At 41.0% G+C, this 25,537-nt stretch overlaps 1 protein-coding gene across 6 annotated transcripts in view; it reads right to left on the bottom strand.

Annotated features, from left to right (window-relative positions):
* The window catches only part of TFDP2 (transcription factor Dp-2), a 48,367-nt gene that overhangs the window by 9,151 nt on the left and 13,679 nt on the right, over nucleotides 1-25,537 (bottom strand). For 4 of the 6 annotated variants that reach the window (XM_061365254.1, XM_061365253.1, XM_061365257.1 and 1 more), the window contains 7 exons: nucleotides 15,366-15,469; nucleotides 11,709-11,830; nucleotides 9,157-9,204; nucleotides 8,436-8,598; nucleotides 7,856-8,002; nucleotides 5,626-5,694; nucleotides 3,845-3,996 (listed from right to left, as the gene is read on the bottom strand). In XM_061365254.1, the coding sequence (XP_061221238.1) occupies nucleotides 3,845-3,996; nucleotides 5,626-5,694; nucleotides 7,856-8,002; nucleotides 8,436-8,598; nucleotides 9,157-9,204; nucleotides 11,709-11,830; nucleotides 15,366-15,469 (805 nt within the window). Of the gene's footprint in view, nucleotides 1-3,844; nucleotides 3,997-5,625; nucleotides 5,695-7,855; nucleotides 8,003-8,435; nucleotides 8,599-9,156; nucleotides 9,205-11,708; nucleotides 11,831-15,365; nucleotides 15,470-23,194; nucleotides 23,239-25,537 lie in introns of those variants that run through there. The other 2 variants (XM_061365256.1, XM_061365255.1) reach the window with 2 other exon arrangements.

Consider the following 25,537-nt stretch of genomic DNA (forward strand, 5'->3'; position numbering starts at 1 on the left):
CCCTTTTAGAACATACAGAAACTTTTGGCATGAGCAACATCAAATATTATCATCTGCATAGACTGACTGGTACAAAACCACTTACATTCCTTATGTCTATAACCTAGTGCCTGGTATCTGCTCTGGTCTCTTAACTTTAATAAGCAACTGTGTCCATGTATTCGCTGTGCATACACTCCATGTCATCCATGATTTTACAGAAACCTGGGAATCCACTGTGCTCTCTTTTTCTAGGCCACGGAGTCCATCTGTTCCTTCTGTGAAAACTTTTCCGTAGCCTTATTAATTCCTGCTGCCCTCCTGTGTCTCTCTCCTGGTTATGCTACACTTTTTCCAAGAACAAGAGAGGATACAGTATTCCAGATATGAAAGCACTATACACATCTAGTTTTACACTGTATTCCTTACTGGTTTTGCTAATAACTCCCAGCATTGTTTTGGCTGCTCTTGAGAAATCCTTTTTTGTTCTCATAGAATGATCTACTGGGCTGCTATCTTAAAATTCAGTGCTAAAAGATCACTCCAGAGGCCAATGCTGTGAATGTGAAGTTTGGGTGCAGTTCTGTCTCTTCCCAAGGTAAGTGCAAATTTGATCAACTAATTTAATCTGGAGTTTCTGCTCTTGCAGGCAATTCTTTCTCTAAGGGTACAAGAGCCTACTTTCTACAGGTTTACTTTCACGGATAGTATTGTATATGTCCAATGGCAAAATCCTCTGCGTTTCCCATTAAAAGCGACATGTTCTAATTTTCCACATTTGTGATACCTCTGTTGTGTTTGAATGCTTGTTTAAAACTAGGTATTCTGGTTCTTTTATTTATTTTCTCCTTCCCCAAGACCTACAGCATTTATATAGAGGCACCATATACAATAAATACATTTTTTTTCCTCTTTAAACGGGACTTACTTGTTCAGATGCCTCATCTTTTCAATATATTTTTTAACTATTTTATCTTCAGACTCTGCTTTTCTTGACACAAGCTTCAGAAATGCCATTCTCAGTATGCTGCTTGGCACCCGGCTGCCTGCCTTCTCAAACTCTAAACAAAACTTGCCCAGTAACCTCAACCTCTTTGTTTTGTGTGCGAGAAATTTCATCCTGTTTTGACTAGATCAAGCCTGTTCTTGCATAGGAAAAACCTTAGGATACACAAACCTATGTTCCTCATGATGCTAAGTCCCCTTTATATGTACCATTTTCCCAAGCATATATTTTAGAAGATACTCTGTAAATACAGTTTTTTAAGCAGCAAGTCCTATGAGATTATCTGTTCATTGGACTTTCTAACATCACCTGCTGTGTCATTATAAATGTCAAACAAGCAGTGTTGATAACATATACGAATGTTACTTGGGAGAAGGAATGGAAGCCCTTTAAGCAGTGGATTATTAACTGACCTTAAAGGGCAGTCACTCAAGCTGACCAGTTAGGCAACACAAACACTCTCTAATAAATTACAGAATGAGTTTGGACAAATGAAAGTGACCACTTTTGCCAACTGCCGTATTTAGCAGATCAATGTAATAGTGCTTTAAACGCAAGCGGTTTCTGCCACTGTTTATCTACACACTGCTGCTGTCACTAATCAGTTGCACAAACAACAACCACAGTGGAAAGCTTGTTTAATTTGGGTTGTACACTTAATGATCTCCGGATGACAGCAATATTGAAGCTGGGTTATATAAAATGAAGTATCAACAGCTTAAATCATTTTGGTGTGTTCATTCTTACTTTCTTACAGTTTGAAACTGGAGGCACATTGTTAACCTTCTCCAAATCCCAAATTCCAGGTTAATCTCTGACAACTTTAAATCAGCAGTTCTGAAGCTTCAGTATGAAATTACTGAACTTTTAAATGAACTCAAACCTAAATGGAAAGCACTGTTTAAAGTGCAATGAGAGCTGCATAGTATGCTGATAAAATAAGGGTACAGTCAAGCTAAATCAATATAGAATCTACAATTCCCAACTTGCTGAAATACAGCATAAATGGGAGTATTCCTAAAGTTCTGTCACTGAACATACTGGACTTTAGCCAAATTTTCTACAAAACCTCAACTTTTAATAATATTGCTTTTGCACACTGGTAGTTAGGTTACTAGAGATGGTCTATTTTGCCATGTTAATGGAATTCAAGTTCAGTAAGGGATTTGAATAGCATCAAGTGAAGTCTGTAATCTTCAGTATTGAAACAGCAGAGCCAGCTGTTTTCAGCTGATAAACTGTGATCTGATTAAAAGTTAGCATAACAGTACCTCATACTTCCAGCTATATTTTTATGGGATGAAGAGGATAAGCAGCCAGAAGTATGTAAGTGGAAGATTTTCAGATTAATTAGTGCAGCTTTATCAATTTGCTTACAAAGGCAGTATTTCAGATTTCTGTATTCTATCCTTTTTTTCCCTTTCAAAGGGTCACCTACACCTTTCTGCTATTGAAAGATACTTTCAAAGTTATTACTATCACCTCTAGGCTTTTACTTTTGTGTTACATGGACCACCTTGTGTTTCTGACTAAATACATTTATGGCACATTAGAAATATGAATTCAGAAGCACTAACACATACTGGTGCTATCCTAGCATAGATTTTGGTTCATTATTTCTGTGTAGTGAATGCTCTTTGAAATGTCAGTCTGAAGTGCCTTTTAGAAACAGTGAAAGCCTGTTTTAACTAGTGGCTGTAAGGCAATGTTGATAAACATATTGCATTTTTTTTATATATATAGTTGACTAGAAGTAATTAAAACTAGCTATTGTCACTTCAGGGAGGTGTTTTGTTTAGTTTTTTTTGTTGGTTTTGGTGGGTTTTTTTTTAACGTGTCTAAGGTATATAATATATATGATATATAATCATATATAATACATATTTCACTATATTACTATAAATTACTATATAATATATTCATTAATATATAGTATTACAGCATTTATAATATCTATTATATCTATAAAATGCTATACATGTTTATATATAACAAGCATATATATGTTTTATATATATAAATATGTATCATAACATGCTATATATAGACATATACTATAATAGATCTCATTATAGATGTAAATTTACATAATTACACATAATATACAATATTATATATCAATATATCTGAATGTATTCCTATATTAGTATCTTTCATATTATAGATATTAACATGTAACTGTTAAAATAAAATTATAACTACACATACTATAAATTATATATTATACAGTATATGTCATATTTTAACATCTATTAATACAATCATATATTTATATAGTTATTTACGTATCAATACATACATAAATACATACTATATACTATGTTATATTTCATCATATATATTGTAATATCACACCATATCACACATGATGTTATGCTATAATATTCTACAATAAAATATAATTATAATAAAACGTAATTTGTTGCTTATATATTCATTCGATATCAATGAAAACTATATTATAATGCACGATATATCTATTATACTAGAATCTATAATATATTCCATATTAAATATTGTTAGAATTTAATACTATTTTAATTTTTATTAAACTTTTAACGTAATATTAATTCTATTAGTATTTGATATATTATTAATATATTGACTTATTTTATTTATAGATATTGCATTTATATATGTACTACAATATACCTAACATAGTATGACATTATATATGAGAATATATATACACACACATATATAAACAAACTAAAACAAAAAAAGAAGCTAAAACAGCCCCCTGAAGTGACAATAGCATATTTAATTCACTTCTGGTAAACCAGAAGTTCTGATTTGTTCTAATAAAAATTCATTCACAAAGAAAATATAGTTCTAAAAATTAATTCCATAAACACTCACTTATCACTTGATATGCTGCAGTCTATAACTGTTCTTTTGCTAGTGTTGACTATTAAGAAAGGCAGCTGTATTGTGGAGTTCAAAGCTGGAGGGCCTTGATTTCGTTGCTCATTTTGCTGATTTCTTTGTACCAAGTTTTTGAATGCTATTTGCTGTAAAAAGAAAGAGAAAATGATCACTGACAGAAAACCAGAAAACATCAGTGTGGAACTTCACAAGTTCTTATTTACCAACTCCCAACAGCTCCAGGAATTTTCTGTCAACAGTCAAGTTGTAGCTTGACTCCCTCTCTGCACTAGTGTGGCTCACCAGGAACAGAAGTTAAACATTAGCTTCTCACACAGCTCCTAATGGCTATGCACCCCTCACAGTCCCCGGAGGAGAAAGAAGACAGGAGCAATAAAATAAAGCTTGGTGAAGAACAGCTCATCATTCCTTTCAAAAAGGCCCTGGAGGCACTGTTACATTATATGCACAACTCCCTCACATTGGGAGCTTCTTACACTGAAAAAATAATTATCAGAAATGTCAACATTTCCCACTTCCCAGGACCTGTACTCTCCTCGCCTTCTCATCCATCTCCCTCTTTTCTCGCTCAGAAAAGTTAGTTTTGAAATTCTCCTCTAAAAGTTTTTAAACAAGTGCTGTTCATGACACAGCTCCCTTGCTGTTATCTCTGACTGCATATGTATGAAAATGTGTGGGTTTGGGAGATGTTATTTGAGGGATTGGAAGTCAGTGTGCTTATCCAGTTTGAGGTGCTACTGAGTTCACTTAAGAGGAAGATGGACAGACAGAATCCCAAAGCATTTGTAAACCATTTGACAATGAACATAATCAAGGAAATGACAGTTGTAGACAGTAAAGGAATCTAACTCTGTCATCTTCAGACTAATAGTTAAGAGGGCCTGAGTTGCCTTACTGTCACCAGGATAATTTCATGTTACTGTTATAGAAGCTGCTAATTTATTAGGTCAAACAGACAGAATTGTAGCCTAAGTAGAGAAACAGTTTTTGGTGATGAAACATTAGATATTTAAAAGTTTCAGTATATAGCTAATTATATGAAAATTGTATCCATATAGTTGTACCAGGAAAAAAAAAAAAAAGCTTTATTGCCCATAACCTCATTGAAAAGCCCAAATGCATTAAATTACTGAAAGTCTTCACAGACCAAAACTCTTAAGAATGCTTCTAGCTATTTAGAAAATTCCACTTTATAAGCAAAGATGCATTTGAAATAAATTTTTGCAAATCTAAGTCATCTCAAAGGTGCATGTCAGAAGGTAAGAGTTGGATTTCCCGCTCTAAAGATCCGGAAGTGTCTGTCTGTCTCCTCCAAACCAACTCTCTACTCATTTACACACATTGTTGTGTTGTAAATTTTGTTGCTTAGAATCAGAGAGAAATTTTCTGTAAGAACTACTCCAAGAAGCAAACTCTCGGGGGGGTGGGTGGGTGGGGTGTGCCAGGACACTTTGAGTCAGTGGAAACAGTTGCAAGGTGTTCCCATTCCCACTAATGGTGACAGACCTTCAGAACACTAAGAAAACACTTGTGGCACACAGCTGCAGCAGCATGCCTGTTCACTGTACTAAAACATAGACCAGAGAGTGAAGGTAAGAGGTACCCCTACTAGAAGCCAGAAAGGTCACAGCATGAAGCTTTTCTCCGTAGTATATCATAGATGCTAAAGAAACCTAGGAAGAACTTCAGAAGTTCTAATGTGTCAGATCGGAACTTGGTGATTTCATTTACAGAAAAAATAATTAAGTATATACCTGCAGCAGCAGTTCTTGTAGTTGGGCTCGCTTCTGTTTTATCCTTTCAATCCGCTTCTGTTTTTCTATCTTAAAATATAAATGCATCAAGATATTTACTTGGTTACCTTGTTTGTTCCAGTGTGCCAAACTGAAAAGGTTTTACAGCTGCATCTTACAGAAATTCACGCTTTCTTTAAAAATGGTGGTGGATTCCAGGGCACAGGAAGTAAACTGCAGAAGTCTTTTCAGGCCTACCCATTTGCCGTATATTGTGTTACTTTTCAAAACAGACTAATTGCACGGCCACAGGAGCTTCTCCATGAAACAGGTCAATAGATAAACTGGTCTCCTTCCTATTCCTCCTCTTTTGTATTGTGCACTGAATGCCAATTAGTACCAAACTAAACGCTTGAAGAAAGGGTGCTTTGGGATTAGTTGTTTGGTTTTTTTTCCATCCTGCTCCCCACTCTTTTGGAATTGTGCACATCCCTTCCACTGCTGTTCCGGATGCAGGCTACTAGACAAATGTGTGGGGACTGTGCTCAGGATCATCACCTGCATCTCTCCAGGGAACTCCACTTTTTGTTTGGACTACTTATTTGAGACTTCCTTAAGCTAACAAGATTTCAGCAACAAGAGGGGGTGGACGTAACATTATCTACATGAGCACAGATTTCATTTCTTGCAACAGTTCTTTCAATGCTAGTTTGAGGGGCAAAGCTGTATTCAACCTAAATATGCAGTGTTTGGGACAGCAATGGCACCAATAACTACTGAGCTGCAGAGACAACTAAGGACACTTTAAATAGTGTCCTGGGGCAATCACACTGAACGATGCAGCCTGTCAAAACTGAACTCCCCTATGCTATTTACAGTGGTGCTTTGTGGACCCCCAGCCCCTCCTTAAAGTTTCCTTCAGAGCACAGTAGATGACTTTCTTTGCTGGGACAAACGTAACTCTCAAAACCAATACACAGTACAGATTCTAATTTAGACATGGTTTCTTTATAACAAGGTTTTTTGTACTGGTTTCTCATTTTTGTATTGGTAATCTTATTATGTAAGAACACACAAAAAAGAGTTCGCACTTTACACAGCTTTAAAGAGGAAAATGAATTCAGGGTTTCACATCATGCAAATACAGCTTTATTTTCTATTTTTCAGTTATGTTATAGGAAGCAACATTTTAAAAAACTACGCCTGGCTTCTATTTTGTGCATACGTAACTGGAGCCTGAAACATTGAAAAGCATAAGATCATGGTTGATGAGACAATGAAATTCAAGTTCCAGATATGTAACAATAACCTATACTTAAGATAATGCATTCACTGGAATGAATATGAAAATGTACATTTAGCTGTAGCTTTTTAAAAAACAGAATCCTGAAGAAAAATGGTTGAGCATCTGCCTACTTGCTGGGCGGATGTCTTTTCCAGGTTGCTTTACTGGACAGACAGTAAAAGCCTCTTTGTTACCACATCTAAAATGACACTTGATGTAAATTAACTTGCACAAAAATAATTGTTCTGTACTGCAGAGGCATCCCACTCCCACCTTTTAAGGTATTTGATGTCACAAGTATCACAAATAAAATACATATTAAGATGTATTTACAGTCAGTGCAGCAGCCTGCAGTAAATACAGTAACTTGTGATTTTTATTTATAGATCATTTGGCCTGAAGGACAAGCAACATTTGTGCATATGAATTCTGGCATTCTTACAAAAAACACAGTAACTCCCAGGCTGCTGGAGAAATAATGGAAACCACCAATAAGTAAACTTCCTTCTTTTTTCCCGTCAGTTTTTAAGTAGCATTTAACATTCTAGCAGGAATCACTTTTCAACTTCATTTCCTGTGATTGGCATTTCCAGGTACAGACAGCAATATAAAATTGGTCTCCTCTTAAATATATACCATTTTCTAAGCATAACTGCACCATATATTCTTGTGACTTTTCTGCTGGTTAATTCTGGCTAATACAGACTTCAAAGTATTCCCTGATTTTTGTAAGGTAAACAGGTTTTTTCCCCAAACTTCATGTTGTATACTACACAAAACTGCACTAAGCATACATAAACATATCCTTTCAGTTTATTCAAGTATCAAAGGACGTATTTTCATAGTGTTCAAGAATCAAAACCAATCTGGTTCAAACTGAGGAAAAAAAAACCCTCTTCTAAAGTTAAGCACCTCCATTATCACAACCTTTGACCTATGCAAAATTTCCCATGTACCTCACCTTACCTCTAGATTCTGACATTCCTGAGCTGAGTTTGTGGGAAGGCCAATCCATCTGATTTCCTTCTTCTCTTTTGAAATTATGTTCATTGCCATCAGGACATTGAGGGCATCATAAACTCTCCGCCTAATATTTTTCTGATCATAAGCCTGCTAAGAAAACAATACAGAATTAAGTACAATAAAAATTCAAAAAGGAAAAAGAGATGGAACATATCCTTTAGGGATACATAGAAAATAAAAAGATGGAATGGCAAACGAGCTGTTTGGTTGCAGATGGAAGCCTCAGGCCTGCTTGAAGCCTCTGTGCAGCAGATTCACACATTGGTAAGTCTATTCCAGTTGAGAAGACTAACTACTTTGGCATACTTCTCTAATTTGCTTAGAGAAATCTAAGAGGGAAATCTCAGAAATCTAGAGGGAGTTCAATTCTTGATTTTAATTCTGTATTTTTAAATTTCAGAGGGCAAGTCTTTATATTTGGGAAGTAGTTAAGTAATGAAGGAAGGTATCTGGTGTGGCAGGACAGTGCAGAAACAGAAGAGCTTTTTGATGGTGTAACACATTTCCAAATGTATCTGCTTACCGAGTCTGTGGCTAGGTGGCTGTTAGAGTTTGTGAATTCCAATACCAGCTCATCAGCAACTTCATTGTATGAAGTTGTTCCTTTACGTTGAACTTTTTCACACACTTTCATTGAAAAATGCCTCAGACCCTTCCCATTTTTATCTCCTTTTTTGCTTCTCTTACTGGAAGGAAAAAAAATAATTGTTTTAATACATCACATCTTGGTAAGTTACTCTGTAACACAGCAAAAGGCCACTCTTTCCAACAGGAATCAGGACTGATGACATCATGTACTACCTAAATGAAAAATAAAGGTGTTCTGCTTTTTTGGATCAGTTTCTTGTTTCTTTCATATTGGCAAAAAAAAGTGCACTGGAATCCTTTCCCGTTTCTCAGCCATTGCTACATGCACAGTACTTGAACACATGCTGCTGGGCTGATGCTTAGAAAACTACATTTGTAATTCATCTCCAGGTAGTTTCACAAAAGAACAACCAAAAAATTGGGAAAACCTTATAAGATGTTTAAGTGCTTGAAGCCAGACTTACAGGCAACTCATGTTTGTGCTTAAAATAGAAAAGTGATAAAGCAAAGAGTAATGAATTATAACCACAAGCAATAACATACCACAGAGTTTTTACGTGGAAGTGGGAACATGACTCCCATCTCTGCAGAGCAGATCTGAAGAAGTAAATAAAAGTCTGACTGTATGCATCAAATACATGTTTGATAAAGCTCACCTTTCTGAAAAATCAGACTCTATAAATTCTTGGGTCCGCTTTCTGTCCCTAGGCAAAGACAATTCAAAATTAAGATTAAAATCACATTATACATTTCAACCAATAAAATCAATGTATTTGGGCCCTAATGTTTACTCTTTTTTGTTTACTGAAAAGGGGAGAATAGCACCACAGAACTTGACAAAAAGTGAGGGGAGGTGGTCAGGACTTTGGAGCTTTTCTAAGATCACTGCCATAAAACTTCTAATCCCAATTTTACCATGCTTTGCCTGTGTAATTTTAGGCAACTCATTTCATCAGAAACCATAGGAAGTGCTGGTGGGAGCTAGACAGATAACCAAATCTCTTCAAAAAGGAGAAGCTGGGCTCCTTTGAAAATTCCTATTTAAAATTTCTCTCTGGAAGAAAAAATACATTTAAACAGTGCACAAATCTATCCTGTATTTCCAGGACACTGAATGTTTTGGTATCTTTAAACAAAAAACAAGGTAAAACACTAAGCAGTTCATATCAGAGCTGATGAATACAGAACTGAAAGTGATACACTGAGGAACTAGTTGAGTTCTGCACAGGAGCAACAGTCACCGGTCATTGCCAGTTTCCTTAATAGTTCTGCTCACTAGCTACAGCAAGCAGACTGCAGAAGGTGTATTCCAAACTTGTCTTTTATTCTTGCAGGTTATACACTGCACGCAGTGCTAAAGAGCTCGCAGTATATTATTTCACACCGTTACCATTCCAAAACCAGGGCTCACAGCAGATACTTTCACAGTTAGAACTTGACAATGCTAAAAAAGGGAGCTGAACAAAAATCATGGATTTGAAGCTCCATGCCATGAAAGCCTCTTGTATCTGGTTGCACAACCCAGAACCCACTAACAGACATCTTCCTCAGCACTGCAGGGTCTGCGTCCGTGGCAACCCCTGTCCATGGTGCTTAACGTCACAGGCCATGTGGTTTGGGCTGGCTGCAGCTGGCACGGGCTGCTGTGTTCCTGTGCACAACAGGGACCTGGACCGGCAGTAAATGAGAGCTCCCTCAGGACTGTAAGCCAGGCTGCTGGAGGTGGTATGGAGCCCTGAGAGAGAACATGCTCTTGTCTCATTTGATTTTGGAAACAACTTGGAATCTGTGAAGAGGAGCAAACAATGGGTAAAGCAAGGAGCCTGGGTTTGCAGTCCTCTGGAACTGTCTTCAGCAAGGGGTCACCTCTTAGGTTTGGCAATACCACAGAGCCTTCCTCAACTCTGATTTTCAGATGAAAATATGACCTGTTGTATGGACTTCTGCAAGGATCAATACTGATCAGCCAGTCTGGAGAACATCTTGCTCCTTTTTATGGGTGAAAAAATAGTCAGGCTCATTGGAAATACTGTGGATTTTGCCAGGATATGAATAAAAGCATGGTGCTCTTCCTTGGTGGTGGTGGTTGACGCACTGCAATAGGCTTCCCTCTGGTAATCTCCCATCACCAGGTTTTGATGAAGCTTAAGAAAGCTAATGAGTGTTGAGTCTTTGGTTTAGCAGCTGTGAACAAACACTACAGCTTTTCCCCTCCGCTGGGGACTGAACCAACTTCTGTCTGGCCTCCACATGTCCCAGAATTTGCTGAAACAAAGTAATCTTTGAGAACTCCTTTTCCAAATAAAATCAGAACTAAGAGATTTAAAAGGGATTTATGGAAATAAACACATACTCAGGGGAAAAAAAATAATCCTAACTTAAAAACTTCCCAGCTGGGCATACAGTTTATTGATGTGGTGCTGAGATACAGTGACTGGGAAGTACAAGCCTAGGACACTCCTTGCTTACAGCAAAGAATAAAGTCAAGGTACAACCACTGTACTCTCCCCTCCTGCTGTTTCTTAGATACTCCATTTTCCCACCTCTGGGGCTGGAAAGGTACCACTGACACTCATCACTGATTACAGAAGTTAACCAAGATGCACAAATAAATGTTTAATTTTCAGAGGTAGAGCACTACATCTGTCTTGTTACTGAAAGAAAAAACAAACCATGAAATACTGTAAAGACCAGATTTCCTTAGAGGAGATAAAGACAGTCATGTTACTATGGAGTACCTCAGAACTCCATGAAAACTTGTTGCTATTGTAAAATAGTAGTAGAAGTACAACACAGATTACATTCAACATTTTCCATTAGAGTTATGTCTTAAACACCTTTGAAAGTGTTTCTGACTGTCTCTTCCTCTGTTGGCACCCTCCGGTATGTTCAACAGCAAAGCTATTTGGATATACCACAGATTCATGAAAAAAAATAAAGGCTTGTTTTAACCAGACTCATGAGCTTGTGACTCTCTCTCATATGCTGCCATGGAACAAAATTTAAACAGACTGTGAAGTGACCAGTGCTTGCACTTCCATGCTCATGTGCTCTAGATATAAAAAGTGCATAACAGGCTAAAGAGCATACTCCTCTATAGTTGTGCAGGAACCAGAAGGTTTGACGCAACATATAGACACAACAGCATAAATAAAGGAAAAGATCAGAGCAGATCCTCAAACACCTTTTAATAAAACAAAAATCTTACCCTGGGACCCAGCCAGAAGCTTCTGTTATGTGTGCCTGCGTAACCATTGCTGGAGCTGGGTTATATGGACTCCCAATGAGAACACTCCCCGAATTCGTCAGTCTTTGCGATGTGCTTATGATCTATGAAATTTAGAAATAAAAACACAGCCCTCTTAAAGCAGAGTTTACCAGAGCCCCAGAGCCTCGCTAAGCATTGTACTATGGGGAAAACCACCAAAAAACCCAGCAAAACCCCAACAACTTCTGTACCAGATGCAAGCAGCAATCATACAGAAGGAATGTCATAAGCAGCTCTTCATACATGAAAGTAATCACAATGCTGTTAAGTTTTCTACTAATTGCACCATATTACTGTATTACTCATATAGACAAAAAACTAAACAAGTTCTGGCAGACAGGATCTATGCCCATGCACATTTGTTTCCTCAAAAGCACTCCCAGGAAATTTCTTGATCATTGTAATCAATAAAACCTCCTTTCCAATGGGCTTGCCACTTGTAATTATTTGCCTTTGGTACTGGAGACAACCTGAGCTGCAGGCAAAGCATTCCCAGCAGTTTCCAGCATTCATGAGATCTCAAGGCATTCCAGCAAGCTAATAACACAACACTGTACCTCTGGAAAGACGTGTAAAGTCTATACAGCATGGACTGAACTTACATGTAGTCAAACCTGGAGAAATTGTACAGTGTTTGTTAACACTAAGATACTTGGTCACAATTCTTAAATCTCATCTAATTCATTCTTTAACGGAGGTCACCAGAAGAATTCAGACAGTACATAAACCCAGAACTAATTAATAAATTAGTTAAACTTTAAAAGAAAATACATGGTAAATTATTTTTATTCCAGTATGGTAAATTCATACCAAAGCTGCCTGGACAATGCTTTTTACTCATATGCCTTATTTCACTTTTAAAACTTTATTGTACTCTGTTTGTAAGTGACATTTTGAGTACTGACTGTATTAAACTCTGTAGTTTCCTTTACTACTTAACTTACCCAATACCCATGTAAGTACACAGCAGATGCTTTGGTGTCCATCAGTATTGTTTAAACAAGTACAAAAAATGTTATCTGAAGAATTTTGCACTTCCTCAGCTCATGGAGCATCACTTCACATCCGCCCCCAGCACTACATCGTAATTACATATATGTATTTTTTTGTCTTAAAGACTTAAAATGACCTTACTTATTTTTGCAAGTGAATAGATTGACAAAAACAAGTGGAACCAGAAATTTAGGGAAACCACCACACAGGTATGAGTTAGATATTTAGTGGTTGATAGTGGAGAGCAGAATATCCCAGGCTGGCTGCTTTACACACAGGCATAGGAGCAGTTTTCGACTGAATAATTAGTTTGTAAAAGCTTGCTTAGGCTCAGCACTGGTGTAACACAAGGAAGTGAGAGTCAGTAATGCAACATTTCAATTAAACATCGGTCCAGTCCATTAACTTTTTACACCAGTTTCTTGCAGCACTAAAAGCATGTCTATTTGCAGTGAGCGTATGGTCTGCAGCAAACTGCAGACATGTGCCACAGAGATGTTAAGTATTTTGCACACTGGAATGCATTTCACCACATTCCACCCTCTCTGAAGTTTCAGATTGCTCTACTGATGCCTTGTAAATCACAGATTAAACGTGTTGTAAAGGAGTATTTTATATCCAGCCTCTTCATTTTCGTGTGACCACTGTAACAGAGGTAGCAAATCACAATGGGACCGACCATGTCCCCTGTCCCTTGGTGCCATCTAGTGTTGAGGGACCCCGGCAGCAGCAGCAGCCTCCTCCCATGGCTGTCACCCCTTTCCCTCCCCAAAAAAATCGAGCCCAGAGCTGTTTGCTATAGCCACGGGTGTCACGGGTATACAAACTGGCATTATTTCAGTGTTACTTTCAAGTTTACTAGTGAATGCTTTTGCTTTTGCAAAAAAAAAAAAAAAAAAAGGCTGCACTGTGTATTTTCAGAGCACTAATTCCATCTTATTAACAGCAAGTACTTTTCCACTGTGCCTGAAGTAATCACATAAATTCACTGCATAGCATAAAACAAAACAGAAGACCTCACCCTAATTTAGTGAACACAGCACCTGTAGGATGTGTTAAATTCCTATAAGTAAACACATTTTATCAATAACACACTGTTATATTTATACCCACAGACCAAATCTAAAGAAGCTGTAGCAAATACAGAAGAATCCAGCCTGCAGATTGTGCTGATTCTACTGTTTGCCCAGCCATGCCCCAGGGGATTCAGAACGATGGTCACCAGGCAGCCAGCATCCCCCTCCACTGCCCCTGGGCTGCGTGCTGGACTGGAGGGCCTAGAGTGCCCCAAGGGCTGAAGCCTGCAGTGGTTAAGTAACACTAGAACCCCCTCGCAGCAGCAGGGTATTGCTAAGGCAGGCAAGATAGCAAAGGAGTGCTGACATTCCCTCTGTCATGAACTTGCAAACATTCTCTTTTAATGGTCGAGCAGACAACACACAGCTCTCCACTGATGTTTTACAAGGCCTGCATAAATGGCTATTTAATAAAAAAACTTTTCTGAATAGAGGTCTATCCTTGTAAAGCAGCAGAGTAAAATAATAATAAACATTATTAAAAAATAATAAAAAAATAAATGTGCTTCTCACATCATGCAGTAGTAGCTTTTGCAACTTCTACCTGCTGTAGAATTTAAACTGTAACTAGGGTTCGTTTAACACTAGAGCAAGGCCTTGAGAAGTCACTCCTGAGAGCAGGGACTGTTCACCCCTGTTCTCAGCTATTATTTACTGAACTCCCAAAATACAGCTTCTGTAGCAAAACTACCCCAGTGAAATGCCACAGGGCATGGGGCATGTGCTCCAGCAGGACATGTACCAGTATTGAGGCACTGAAGAGGACCGCCCCCGGCAGGCACCCTGTGGGTAGTACTGCAGCTCTGCACCATGCAGAACACAGCATGGGGGCTTCTGCATGCCTGTGCCCCTCTATTTAACTGGGGCCACTGAAGAACAGTGATGTGAAAAACACCCAACACAACTGTTTATAAAACTCATCAAATGGTAATTGCAGTCAGGCTACGTGCCCGGCAAGCAGGTTACTAGAAACGGTTCCCTCTATTGACATCACCTAATTAGTTCTCTGGCCACCAGAACACCCAATTGTTTTTCTCAAGGCAAGACTGGCAACACACACACACAGTTATCACTGACAGGAAAAGACAGTTTTAACAAGAGGAGCTTAAATAAGTTGAATTCTTCAGTGTCACACTCCAGACATTTACTGCTTGGTGCTGCTGGAGATCCACTGGTGAGAACATGACTCACAATAGTCAAAGAGTTTCAATAAAATTCTTCATGGCATTTTTTGGTGTGTTTTTTTTCTTACCACACTTCTGAGTTGAAACAGCAGCCAGTGAAGTGTATCCATGTCCATTCGAAGCCAGAAGGACAGGTATCCCCCAAGGTCATATATGCAGGATGGCTGCTGCGAGTGGCAGTACCCATACATCATCACCTTTCCACCCAGGTGGGGCACCTGAGCAGTCTTTGCAGCTGAGGCAGGAAGCAGCATGTTCTTAGCACTACTTACATCTTTGCTTTTCATGTTTCCATTTTACACTAGCAGGAAGGCATGTGGCATGTTATACAAGTTAGAACTTACCATTTGGGGTCCGACATTCACATTGATCGGTCCTAAGGTTTTTGGCAAAATCTTTGTTGGAGAGTTGGTGCTGGAAACTGGCAATGTGATTATTGAAATGTTACCTAAAGAGAGCAGTAAAAAGAGTTCTAAATTACTTCCTTAGTAATTGATGACTAACACTTTGGCAAACTCTCACATAATTTGAACAGTTTGGACTCAGGTTAGCTTTTGACTCATCCACTGCAAACGCACCTTCACATAAAAAACTCCAGACATTTCAGCAGATTTTCACAGCACCTCACAGAGCTACAACTGCAATACTTTACCTTTAAAATTACGTGTTAGTGTTTTATTTCCAGAAACAACTTTTTTTTTTGCCTAAGAGCACACCGCCTGTCATACCTCAGCACTAACAGTTAAAATGAATGAGTGCACTTTTTTCTATAAGTCGGCATACAAACCCTATTTATAACGTAAGCCCATGTACAAAGTGTTATTCTATAAACAGAATCACAGAACAGTTTGGGCTGGAAAGGACCTTAAAGATCGTCTGATTTCAACCCCCTGCCATGGGCAGGGACACCAGTGAAATAAGCCTATTGCAGCTTATCAGTGTAAATGACACCTTTACTACTTACCTGAAGTACCAGTGTGGGCAGCTGGACATCAAGGTAAAGCCAGCCATGTGATCTCTAATCCAGCATGTAATCATCCCAAAATGTTTATCATCTTTATGATCCTGGACTGCTTATGGATCTAGCTCATCCTGCCCTCAGGAAGTGCAGCTCTATGCCAAGAGCCTCAAAAATGGTGCTGCCCCTCCTCTAGGCCAAATCATATCTTGTTTTCTTGATTACTCACACTTATTGTCTTAATCAAACTGTCATGCAGTACTACCATTAGCCCACGAGTGTTCAAACTGGTGCATAGGAGACACTCAAAGCAGTGAATACATTTATCTATTGGTATGGTGGCAGCAGCAGCTCCTGTCTCTATGACAGTTCCAAAGCAAAAGAGCTGGGAATCGATCAAACAACTCCTCCAACTGTTACACACATGGCGAATGACAGCACTGGGTCTGGAGGCAGGATCAGATACAAGGAGGAGTTGGCATTGCCTTGTAATCCAGGGGCAGCTTGGGCCTGGCTGGGGTCATAGGCTGTAAAGACAAGGACTGGCTCCTGAAGAGCCACTGAGACTCCCTGGCACCAGCAGATGGAAAATGAAGGCACTGGCATTGACTGGCTCCTCAGAACAGCGCACACCCAGCGCTCACTACACCTCCCTGCCCCAGGAGCTGGCCCATAGCCACCTGAGCTCAGACGGTCCCAAGGTGACTCGGTGGGGCTGCACATCACTGTTTCTCGATCTTTTCTCATATAAGCTGTTCCCCTCCACTGCTCACTTTCCTCTTTTCATGTGGTCCTGAACCATGGTCATTCAGGTTATTATTTTAGTGCACCTATGTTCTGCCATGAAGTAACTGGAAAATCATACATTCAACAGTGTAGCTTCTCTGTAACATGAAACAGAGCAACACAACTGAGAGAAAAAGAAAACTTGAAGGATCTTCTGTAGGTATAGCACAGAGGTTGAACAGATGTACACAGGCACATCTGCCCCTTACAGAAATGAACAAACACGAGAAATATTTACAATTTCAGATAAGGATGTTGTAATGTTCTGTGTAAATTCCTTCAGCATCTGGAGTAACACTACTACTTGATACTGATTTTCCAAAAGGCAGATCTGTATCTGAGAACAGATATCCTCAGAAACAGCTTGTTTCTTCTCAACTCAATAAGTTGAGTGATCTATGGGTCAACTAAATCACCTAGGAAAAAAACCCACTTACAGACCCCACACATTCACAAACCCACCCCACAATACCTTCCTGCTCTGTTATGAAACAGCTCTTGTGAGGTAGTACCAGAGTGCACAAGACAACAATAATTCCTGATGTATGTACACTGTGTTCCCATTTTGAGCTCAAAATAGTTCTCTAAACTGGCCAGTCACTTGTCAGTTTTACTTTTGCCACAGGATTTTGCCCAGGATGTGCTAAGCTGTGCTGGCATATTCGCATCAAAACGTAATTTCCCCTCCCACTGCAGGCTGCTGTTATGAGTGACATGCCTGTCACTTCCCAGTACTGCTGTAGAAATGTCTTTGCTGCTGCAGCTGAAGCTTGTCGCACCTTTTCCTCTGGGATAGCGCTCACGCTTCCTCCTTGCCCCTTTTCCGATCAGAGGAAACAAATTACTTTCTCTGGTGCCAACCACGTAAGGTCACATGGAAAGTGCAGTTAAACTCAAAGATTTCAGCTCCTGGAGAACAGTTCTTTTACTACAGGGCTACACCACAGAGCCACGTCCAGCCACACTGCTGGCCTGCAAGAAGCACTGTAACGTCACAATTCACAATGCAAGACTGGAACGTGTCAGACTCACTGTACTGTACAACTAGCACAGCTGGTGCACAGTCAGACTCACTGTACCATACAACTAGCACTGATGGTGTACAATACAGTTAGCACTGCTGTTGTCAGATATGCATCTACCCACGGCCCCACATCAGTCGCTGTGCATGCAGTTTGTTTCCTTCTCAAAACGTGGCAGGTAGCTGGTGATCTCTTTGCATGTACGTACATATGCACCTTCCCCTGTGTGTGCGCGCACACACATGGACAGACTCTCTGAAAACAATGCCCACAGCCAAAGCCACACACAACCACCAGGTTTACTGCACCACCCCTGGGAAAAACCCTAGTGCAGAGCTACTGTTGCAGTGAGCTTTCATGCACAAGGCTACCTAGATAAAGGAATACAACCATCATTAAGGCAGCTTTAGTTGAGTCCTTCAAATTACTTCATTAAAAAAAGACAGTCGCTTACATATGACATACGCTTTGAAGTGGTTTTGACTAGAGTTGCTGTAGGTAAGAAACATTTTCATCTTCTAATCCCTACACAAATCCCACATTTGGCAGCAGCAGTGTCAAAATGATCTTAAGAACTGATCAAGCTTCCCTGTCCTTTATCTTCCTTTTTAACTCCTTTATGGGTAAATACAAGTGTGTGACTGTATAGACTTTTAAACACAGGTAGAATGGAAAGGGACCAATTTATTTTTGTGAGGTCTGTCTCATCCAGCACGGACAGAAGGAAAGAGCAACCAAACTTTTCACAATGAGGTCATTCTGTGTATACATCAGCAGTTGAAAAAACAGTAAATGAAAAGTTTTATCACTTATGAATAAAATATTCACTACCTCATGGGTTTCTTTTTGTTTGTCTGGGGTTTCCCCCCTCTCTCCCTCCCAGAATAGGGTCATAGTCCAGATATTCATGTGACCTCAACTGCTCCAAATACTTAATGGTGGAAGCACCACCCTCCCATCTGCCCTCACAGCAAACATGGTGTTTGGTTCAGTTTCATCACACCAGCACCCCAACCTGAAGAGACAGATTTTGCAGTTGGTATCACCAATGCCACTACTCTTCACAGTATCACAGTATCACAGTATGTTAGAGATTGGAAGGGACCTCAAAAGATCAGCTAGTCCAATCCCCCTGCCGGAGCAGGAACACCTAGATAAGGTTACACAGGAACGTGTCCAGGCGGGTTTTGAATGTCTCCAGAGAAGGAGACTCCGCAACCTCCCTGGGCAGCCTGTTCCAGTGTTCCGTCACCCTCACTGAGAAGAAGTTTCTTCTCAAGTTTAAGTGGAACCTCTTGTGTTCCAGTTTGTACCCATTACCCCTTGTCCTATCATTGTTTGCCACTGAGAAGAGCCTGGCTCCATCCTCATGACACTCCCCCTTTATATATTTATATACACTAATAAGGTCACCCCTCAATCTCCTCTTCTCCAAACTATAGAGACCCAGCTCCCTCAGTCTTTCCTCATAAGGGAGATGCTCCACTCCCTTAATCATCTTAGTTGCCCTGCGCTGGACTCTCTCCAGCAGGTCCCTGTCCTTTTTAAACTGAGGGGCCCAGAACTGGACACAATATTCCAGATGCGGTCTCACCAGGGCAGAGTAGAGGGGAAGGAGGACCTCTCTCGACCTACTAACCACCCCCCTTCAAATACAACCCAGGATGCCATTGGCCTTCTTGGCCACAAGGGCACAGTGTCGGCTCATGGTCACCCTGTTGTCCACCAGGACCCCCAGGTCCCTCTCCCCTACACTGCTCTCTAACAGGTCGTTCCCCAATCTATACTGGAACCTGGGGTTGTTCCTGCCCAGATGCAGGACTCTACACTTTCCCTTGTTATATTTCATCAAGTTATTCCCCGCCCAACTCTCCAGCCTGTCCAGGTCTCGCTGGATGGCAGCACAGCCTTCTGGCGTGTCAGCCACCCCTCCCAGCTTAGTGTCATCAGCAAACTTGCTGATAGTACACTCAATTCCCTCATCTAAATCATTGATGAATATAGTAAATAATACTGGTCCCAGTACCGACCCTTGAGGCACTCCACTAGATACAGGCCTCCAACTAGACTCTGCCCCATAGACTACAACTCTCTGGCTTCTCTCCTTCAGCCAGTTCACAGTCCACCTCACTACCCGATCATCCAGACCACACTTCCTCAATTTAGCTGCGAGGATGCTGTGGGAGACTGTGTCAAACGCTTTGCTGAAGTCAAGGTAGACCACATCCACCGCTCTGTCATCATCCATCCACCGTGTTATTTCCTCATAAAAGGCTACGAGATTGGTCAAGCATGACTTCCCCTTGGTGAAGCCATGTTGACTGCTCCTCATAACCCTCTTATCCTTGATATGCCTTAAGATGACACCAGGGATAAGGTGTTCCATTACTTTCCCAGGAATGGAGGTGAGGCTGACCGGTCTATAGTTACCCGGGTAACTAACATAGAGAAACCCAGCTTCCAAGAGCATCCTATCCTGCCTGTAGCCCTTGCGCAGTGGCAGCCCAGGTCCGTGGGACACAGCTGCCACAGAAGGACCTGGACCTGGCCAGGACAACATCATTACCACAAAATGGAAACTGCAGCACAAGTACAACCAGCTCTGAGAGGGGGCACTTGCTTGCTAAGGTGACTGGCTGTGTTTTATACCAGACTGTCGAGGCTGTCGAGGCCAGTGCACCTCTGTTTGCTGAAGAGCTGGCAATCTCCAGAGTTGTGAAGGCATGGTAGTATTACAAAACAGCATTAACAGGAACAAGTTCTTCAAGGCTTTTTTATAGAACAGCACAGAAAAACTAGGAGGAAGTAGGTGTCATACCACAGATCATCTAAAAATATGCAACAGACTTCTAAAACATACTCAACAGATTTCTGTATTGAACTTAAAGCAGAAATAACACCAAACAAATTCTCTACACACTTTATCATACAGTAACTGTAAAGGTTTTACACATGATTAGATTCCAAATAAATACCAAGTCTTAACAGCTCCCATCATCTGGGGACAAAAAAAAGACTACACTGGTTTATGTTCCAGTGAAAACCAGCAGTGGGTACACTGATAAGCTGAACACAATGAGACCCATCAGCCTCCTAGTCACGGTCATCTTAACTCATGGATGAAAAAGGCCAGCAGAGATAGAGCAAACTAGAATGATTTGTATAATAATACTCAATTCTTAAATAATGTTTCTCAGCAATTTCAAAGCACAAAAGATGAGTGTCATTATTCCCACTTTACCTATGGAAAACTGAGCACATGGGAAAGAGTCCCACTTCAAACTCTCATAGAGGGGGGCTTTAACTGCAATATAGATAACCATACAACAAACTGAGCATGCTGATGGAAATTCAAAAGTAAAAGAAATCCAGTGGGCATATGTATATTTCTCTTAGAACAAAAGTACTTTGCTTCTACATAATAATTTGTGTAATAATAATAACAATAATAATTTGTAGAATAGTAATATTCTACAAATAATTTTCTGTCCCTCAGTCAGTACTATTGCTGTTTCTCATGGAACAAAACCACTGTTGTTATTCTTTCATGTTTAGAAAACCGATCACTGTATAACTATGATCTGTCCTGGCACTTGCAAAATATTTCTACTTGCACACAGAAAAAAACCTTCAATTTAAATGCTTCTCAGCTTCAAGGAGTCACAGAAGAAAGTGGTTTATGTTCATGTATACTCACATGCACACACTAACCAGCCCACAACACTAAAACATTGCGTGGCATCCTAAATAACTTGACAGAAACAACGTGGACTCCCTTACAAATACGAACTTAAGGAGGTTTTTTTAGTGATTCCCCCCTCCCTGTATAACTTGATCTGTTGGGTCTGCATCTTAGTCACAAAAATAATCAGGAACAATGTCAACCAGAATCTATAGCATCTGTCAGAGCCAGTTTCAAGGGAACCATAGCTGATGGAAGCTGGGGCCAGGCAGTTAGGATCACATGCAATGCGCACATTGACAAAAAAAAAGCCTTTGAATTTTTAGACAAAACACCAGAGAAATGCTGCTAAACTGGATTACATATTCAGAGCTCTGAAAAAAAAAATCCACATTTTTAAAAGTATGACCAGCCTATGGCTTGACAAAGATGGCACAAAACCCCAGTTCAGAGTTGTGAAATACTGGAAGTCCAATAAAACATTTTGCAATAATGTGTGATGTGTCCTCTGAGTCCTCTATTACTGATCTCCAAGCTCAGGACAAAGTAGTATAAAGCATACAGAAAACCTGAACTATTAGCATGTTATTAGTATGCACATATTTTCTTGGTACATTACTTCATTTGTTTCTCGCACAAACTAAGGCTATAAACCCAAGTTTAAAACCCTAGATAGTCTGTAGAATCACATACATATCTAGAAACACATGAAACCAAAGAGATCTACAGAAAAAAACAAAATGGGGAAGATGGTATTACAGTGTACTACAGGCTTACACTGACCAGTACATTTTCAGTCTTTTACTGTTCAACCGAGATAACTTTATAGCAGATAACAGTTGCATGAATCTCTAAGTACCAAGGATAGGCCTGCTGATAAGCAATTCTGTTGTCCTACTCATTTGAGCAGATCTCTTCAAGCACACAATGAACCCAGTGCTCTCCAGGCCTCAAGCCCTGGTCAGATATCCAGCACACTGCCAACTAACACTCATTCATGCAGACCTTGCCACTAACCCACACTCTTGCCCGCAAGCACAGTCATGGCTATGACTATGCAGTGAACTTGCCTCATTTTCCTTTGGCAAGGGGGAACACTGGGTGTGTTTTGGTTTAATCTGCCCAGTGAACTGCTCAGTCACCTACATAGCTACACTGGCACCAACTAAGGAAATGCTCAAAAGCAGCTGTGAACTCACCAGAAACAACTTCACTGGCACTGTTGCCGGAGAAAATGTTTATCAAAGCAATCTAAAAGATACCTGCCTAACCACCTCCTTCACAGTAGCACAGGCATATGGCAGTCCTGTGCACTGAGAAGTTTCTGGAACACCAGCTCTATCAGGACATAATAAAAACTAAGTAGTACAAAAAAAAAGTCTAATGAAACAAAGTTTATTGTGAAGTTGCATTAAAAGTTATGATTCCCACCCAAAGCAATCTGAATTGCAATCTGATCTGAGTAAAGGATCATCCCTCCCTCATGGAGGCAGCTGCAAGATAGGTGGTCTAGAGCTGAGCTCCCTTTTCCCTCGAGCTATAAACAGCACCATGTAAATTCACAGATTTTGAGAATATACACTATTAGCTAGACAGTGCAATTCACCAAAATTATTGTGTTAGTCTACACTGCACTTTTTAAAATGAGAAGCAAATGTCACTCAACCAGCTGGGAACTGTTGCTTCTTCCTTTCACACCCTATCAACTAGTAATTGTTAACTCACTGCTCATAGACCAAAGTGGATCAGTACGCAATGTCTTCACTCAAATACAGGCACAGTGGGCCAGCCAGTAGATTTCTGTTTAGAAGGCAAACAGTTAACCTGTGAAATAAATTCAGTTTTTACATGCAAGAGCATTCCCTATGAAAGATAACAAATTATGTTTTCAGTAACTTTTGTTGGTTTTTCCCAGGCAGTCACAAATTTAGAGTTCTTTACGTTTTCAGGACATTATCTATTTAAAACTAAGCTTGCGCTCCAGGGAACTTCTCAGTGTATTCAATTGATCTGCTTTCGGCAATATCCCTTACCTGCAGGTCACGTATGTAGAATACTTTTAAAACAAACTAAAAGCCTGCCAAAATAAAATCCTGGAAATAGTATCATTAAAAATGCAACCTATCAAATATAAGCTAATCTTTACTAGACTTTTTAAACCCAGATGTATTACTTTTTTATTCCTATCAGCAACTATGAGTTTTGTATGACACAACCGCAGACATCTTTTTTTCAGAGACAGATTCTTAATGGAAGTTTTATGGCTCCAAGTCTGGCAAAACTTTTCTTCCCCAAAATCAAACCTTCATGATAATTTCTACTGACTTCACGGTGATTTCTGCTGTAGTTGTAACTGTTCTGATCAATCCCCCAACTTCTCACGTTTATGAAAAACATTAACTCATGCTAACACCAGCCTCCATCTCCCCCAGCTAAACTGACTTTTCTTGGCAAAATACGTACTTAACAAGCAGTTACAAGAAACTGCAGGCAGAAACGTAGAATAGTTGGGACAAACCTCTGGAGGTCATCTTGTCCAAGGCCTCTGCTCAAGCAGGGCCACCCACAGCAGGCTGCCAAGGACTCTGTCCAGATGGTTTCTGAATATCCCCAAGGATGGAGATCCATAACCTCTCTGTGCCAGTGCTCAGTCTCCCTCATAGTAAAAAGTGTTTCTTGATGTTCAGGGAAAATGTCCTGTGTTTCAGGTTGTGCCCATGCCTCTGATCCTGTCAGCGGTAGCACTGAGGAGGCCCTGGCCTCATACTCTAAGCACCCTCTATTATATTAGCAAACTGCCCGAGCCTTCTCTTCATCAGACTACAGTCCCAGCTCTCTCAGCCTTTTCCTGTTTGAGATGTTCCAGTCCCTTCACGATCTTCATTGCCCTTGCCTCAATTCTCCCCACGATGGCTCTCTCCTTCACCGGGAAGCCCCGTAACTCCCAGCAGAGGCTTCACCAGGGCTGCGGTGTGGGGAAGTCACCTCCCTCGACCTGCCGGCAGCACTTCTCCCCTCCTGCATCCTCCACTGGCTCAAGCGCAGCCTTCTGCCCACCAGCCCCACAGGTCCCTTCCGCACCGGCTGGTCCCAGCCTGTACCGCTGCAGGAGCCGTTCCCCAGCCACGGATCCCTCCGGGTTCCCCGGGCTGGCACCCCCGCCCCTGTGCTACCTCACGCCCCGCGGGCGCTTCACGCGCGCGCTTCCCACAACGCCCCAAGAACTCGGCGCCTGCCGCCGGCGGTCAGTCAGAAGCCGCTTTCCCTGTGTTGGGCGCTTTGTGCCCGCCTCGAGCGGACCCTGCTCCGCCATGTTACGTTTGAACAGGGCGAGCGAGGGGATTCCGTCCGAGCCCGCTGCTTTCCACTGTAGATGATGGCGGCACCCGCCCACACGCGTCTTTGTTACCCGGGGCCCTCGTGCGGCGGGTCCAGGCGTGAGCAGTCGCGCGCCGAGCAAGCCCCGGCGAAGCCCGCGTGAGTCCAGGCCGGTCTCGGCCTCGCGCCAGCCCTGACACGGGCGCTGCCCTCACGCGGGCACGCGGCGTCTGCACGCACAGCGTTGACCCGGGCACCCCAGGCGGCTGGGAACGATTCTGGTCGCGCTACAGCGTCTCCAGGCACGGAGCGCGGGCACCGTGCGGGGCAGAGCAGGAGCCGTGTGTGCAGCCTCTACCGCACGGCAGCCTGGCTTGTTCCGCACAGCTGCACAGGCCAGGCAGAAGGGTTTAAAACTTGCAGCTCTCCACATATCCTGCGTTGTTCAAAGGAATCCTGAGAACACATCGTCCCTTCCCCTGTCACTGCAGAACGAAACAACTCGTGTCAGGTGTGTTCAATTACAGCGCTCACCTCATAGCACCAGTCTCATTGCATTTACAGCTGAGAAACAGCAGCTTTTCTGAGTACTGAAATGATTTACAAGTAGTATCCGATTGCAAAACTTGCTTCATACCTAGCAGCTCCAGCACTCAGCAGATCAGGTGGCCTGTAAACAGCAGAGGAGCTCCCAAAGCTGCAGATACTTGCGTAGATGCACAGAGGGCAGGTGCAGTGGAAAAAGGGAAA

This window comes from Neopsephotus bourkii, unplaced genomic scaffold, assembly GCF_033783945.1.
Source record: "Neopsephotus bourkii isolate Nb327-2 ecotype Australia unplaced genomic scaffold, CSIRO-AGI_Nbou_v1 NB_1279, whole genome shotgun sequence".
Classification (NCBI taxonomy): domain Eukaryota; kingdom Metazoa; phylum Chordata; class Aves; order Psittaciformes; family Psittacidae; genus Neopsephotus; species Neopsephotus bourkii.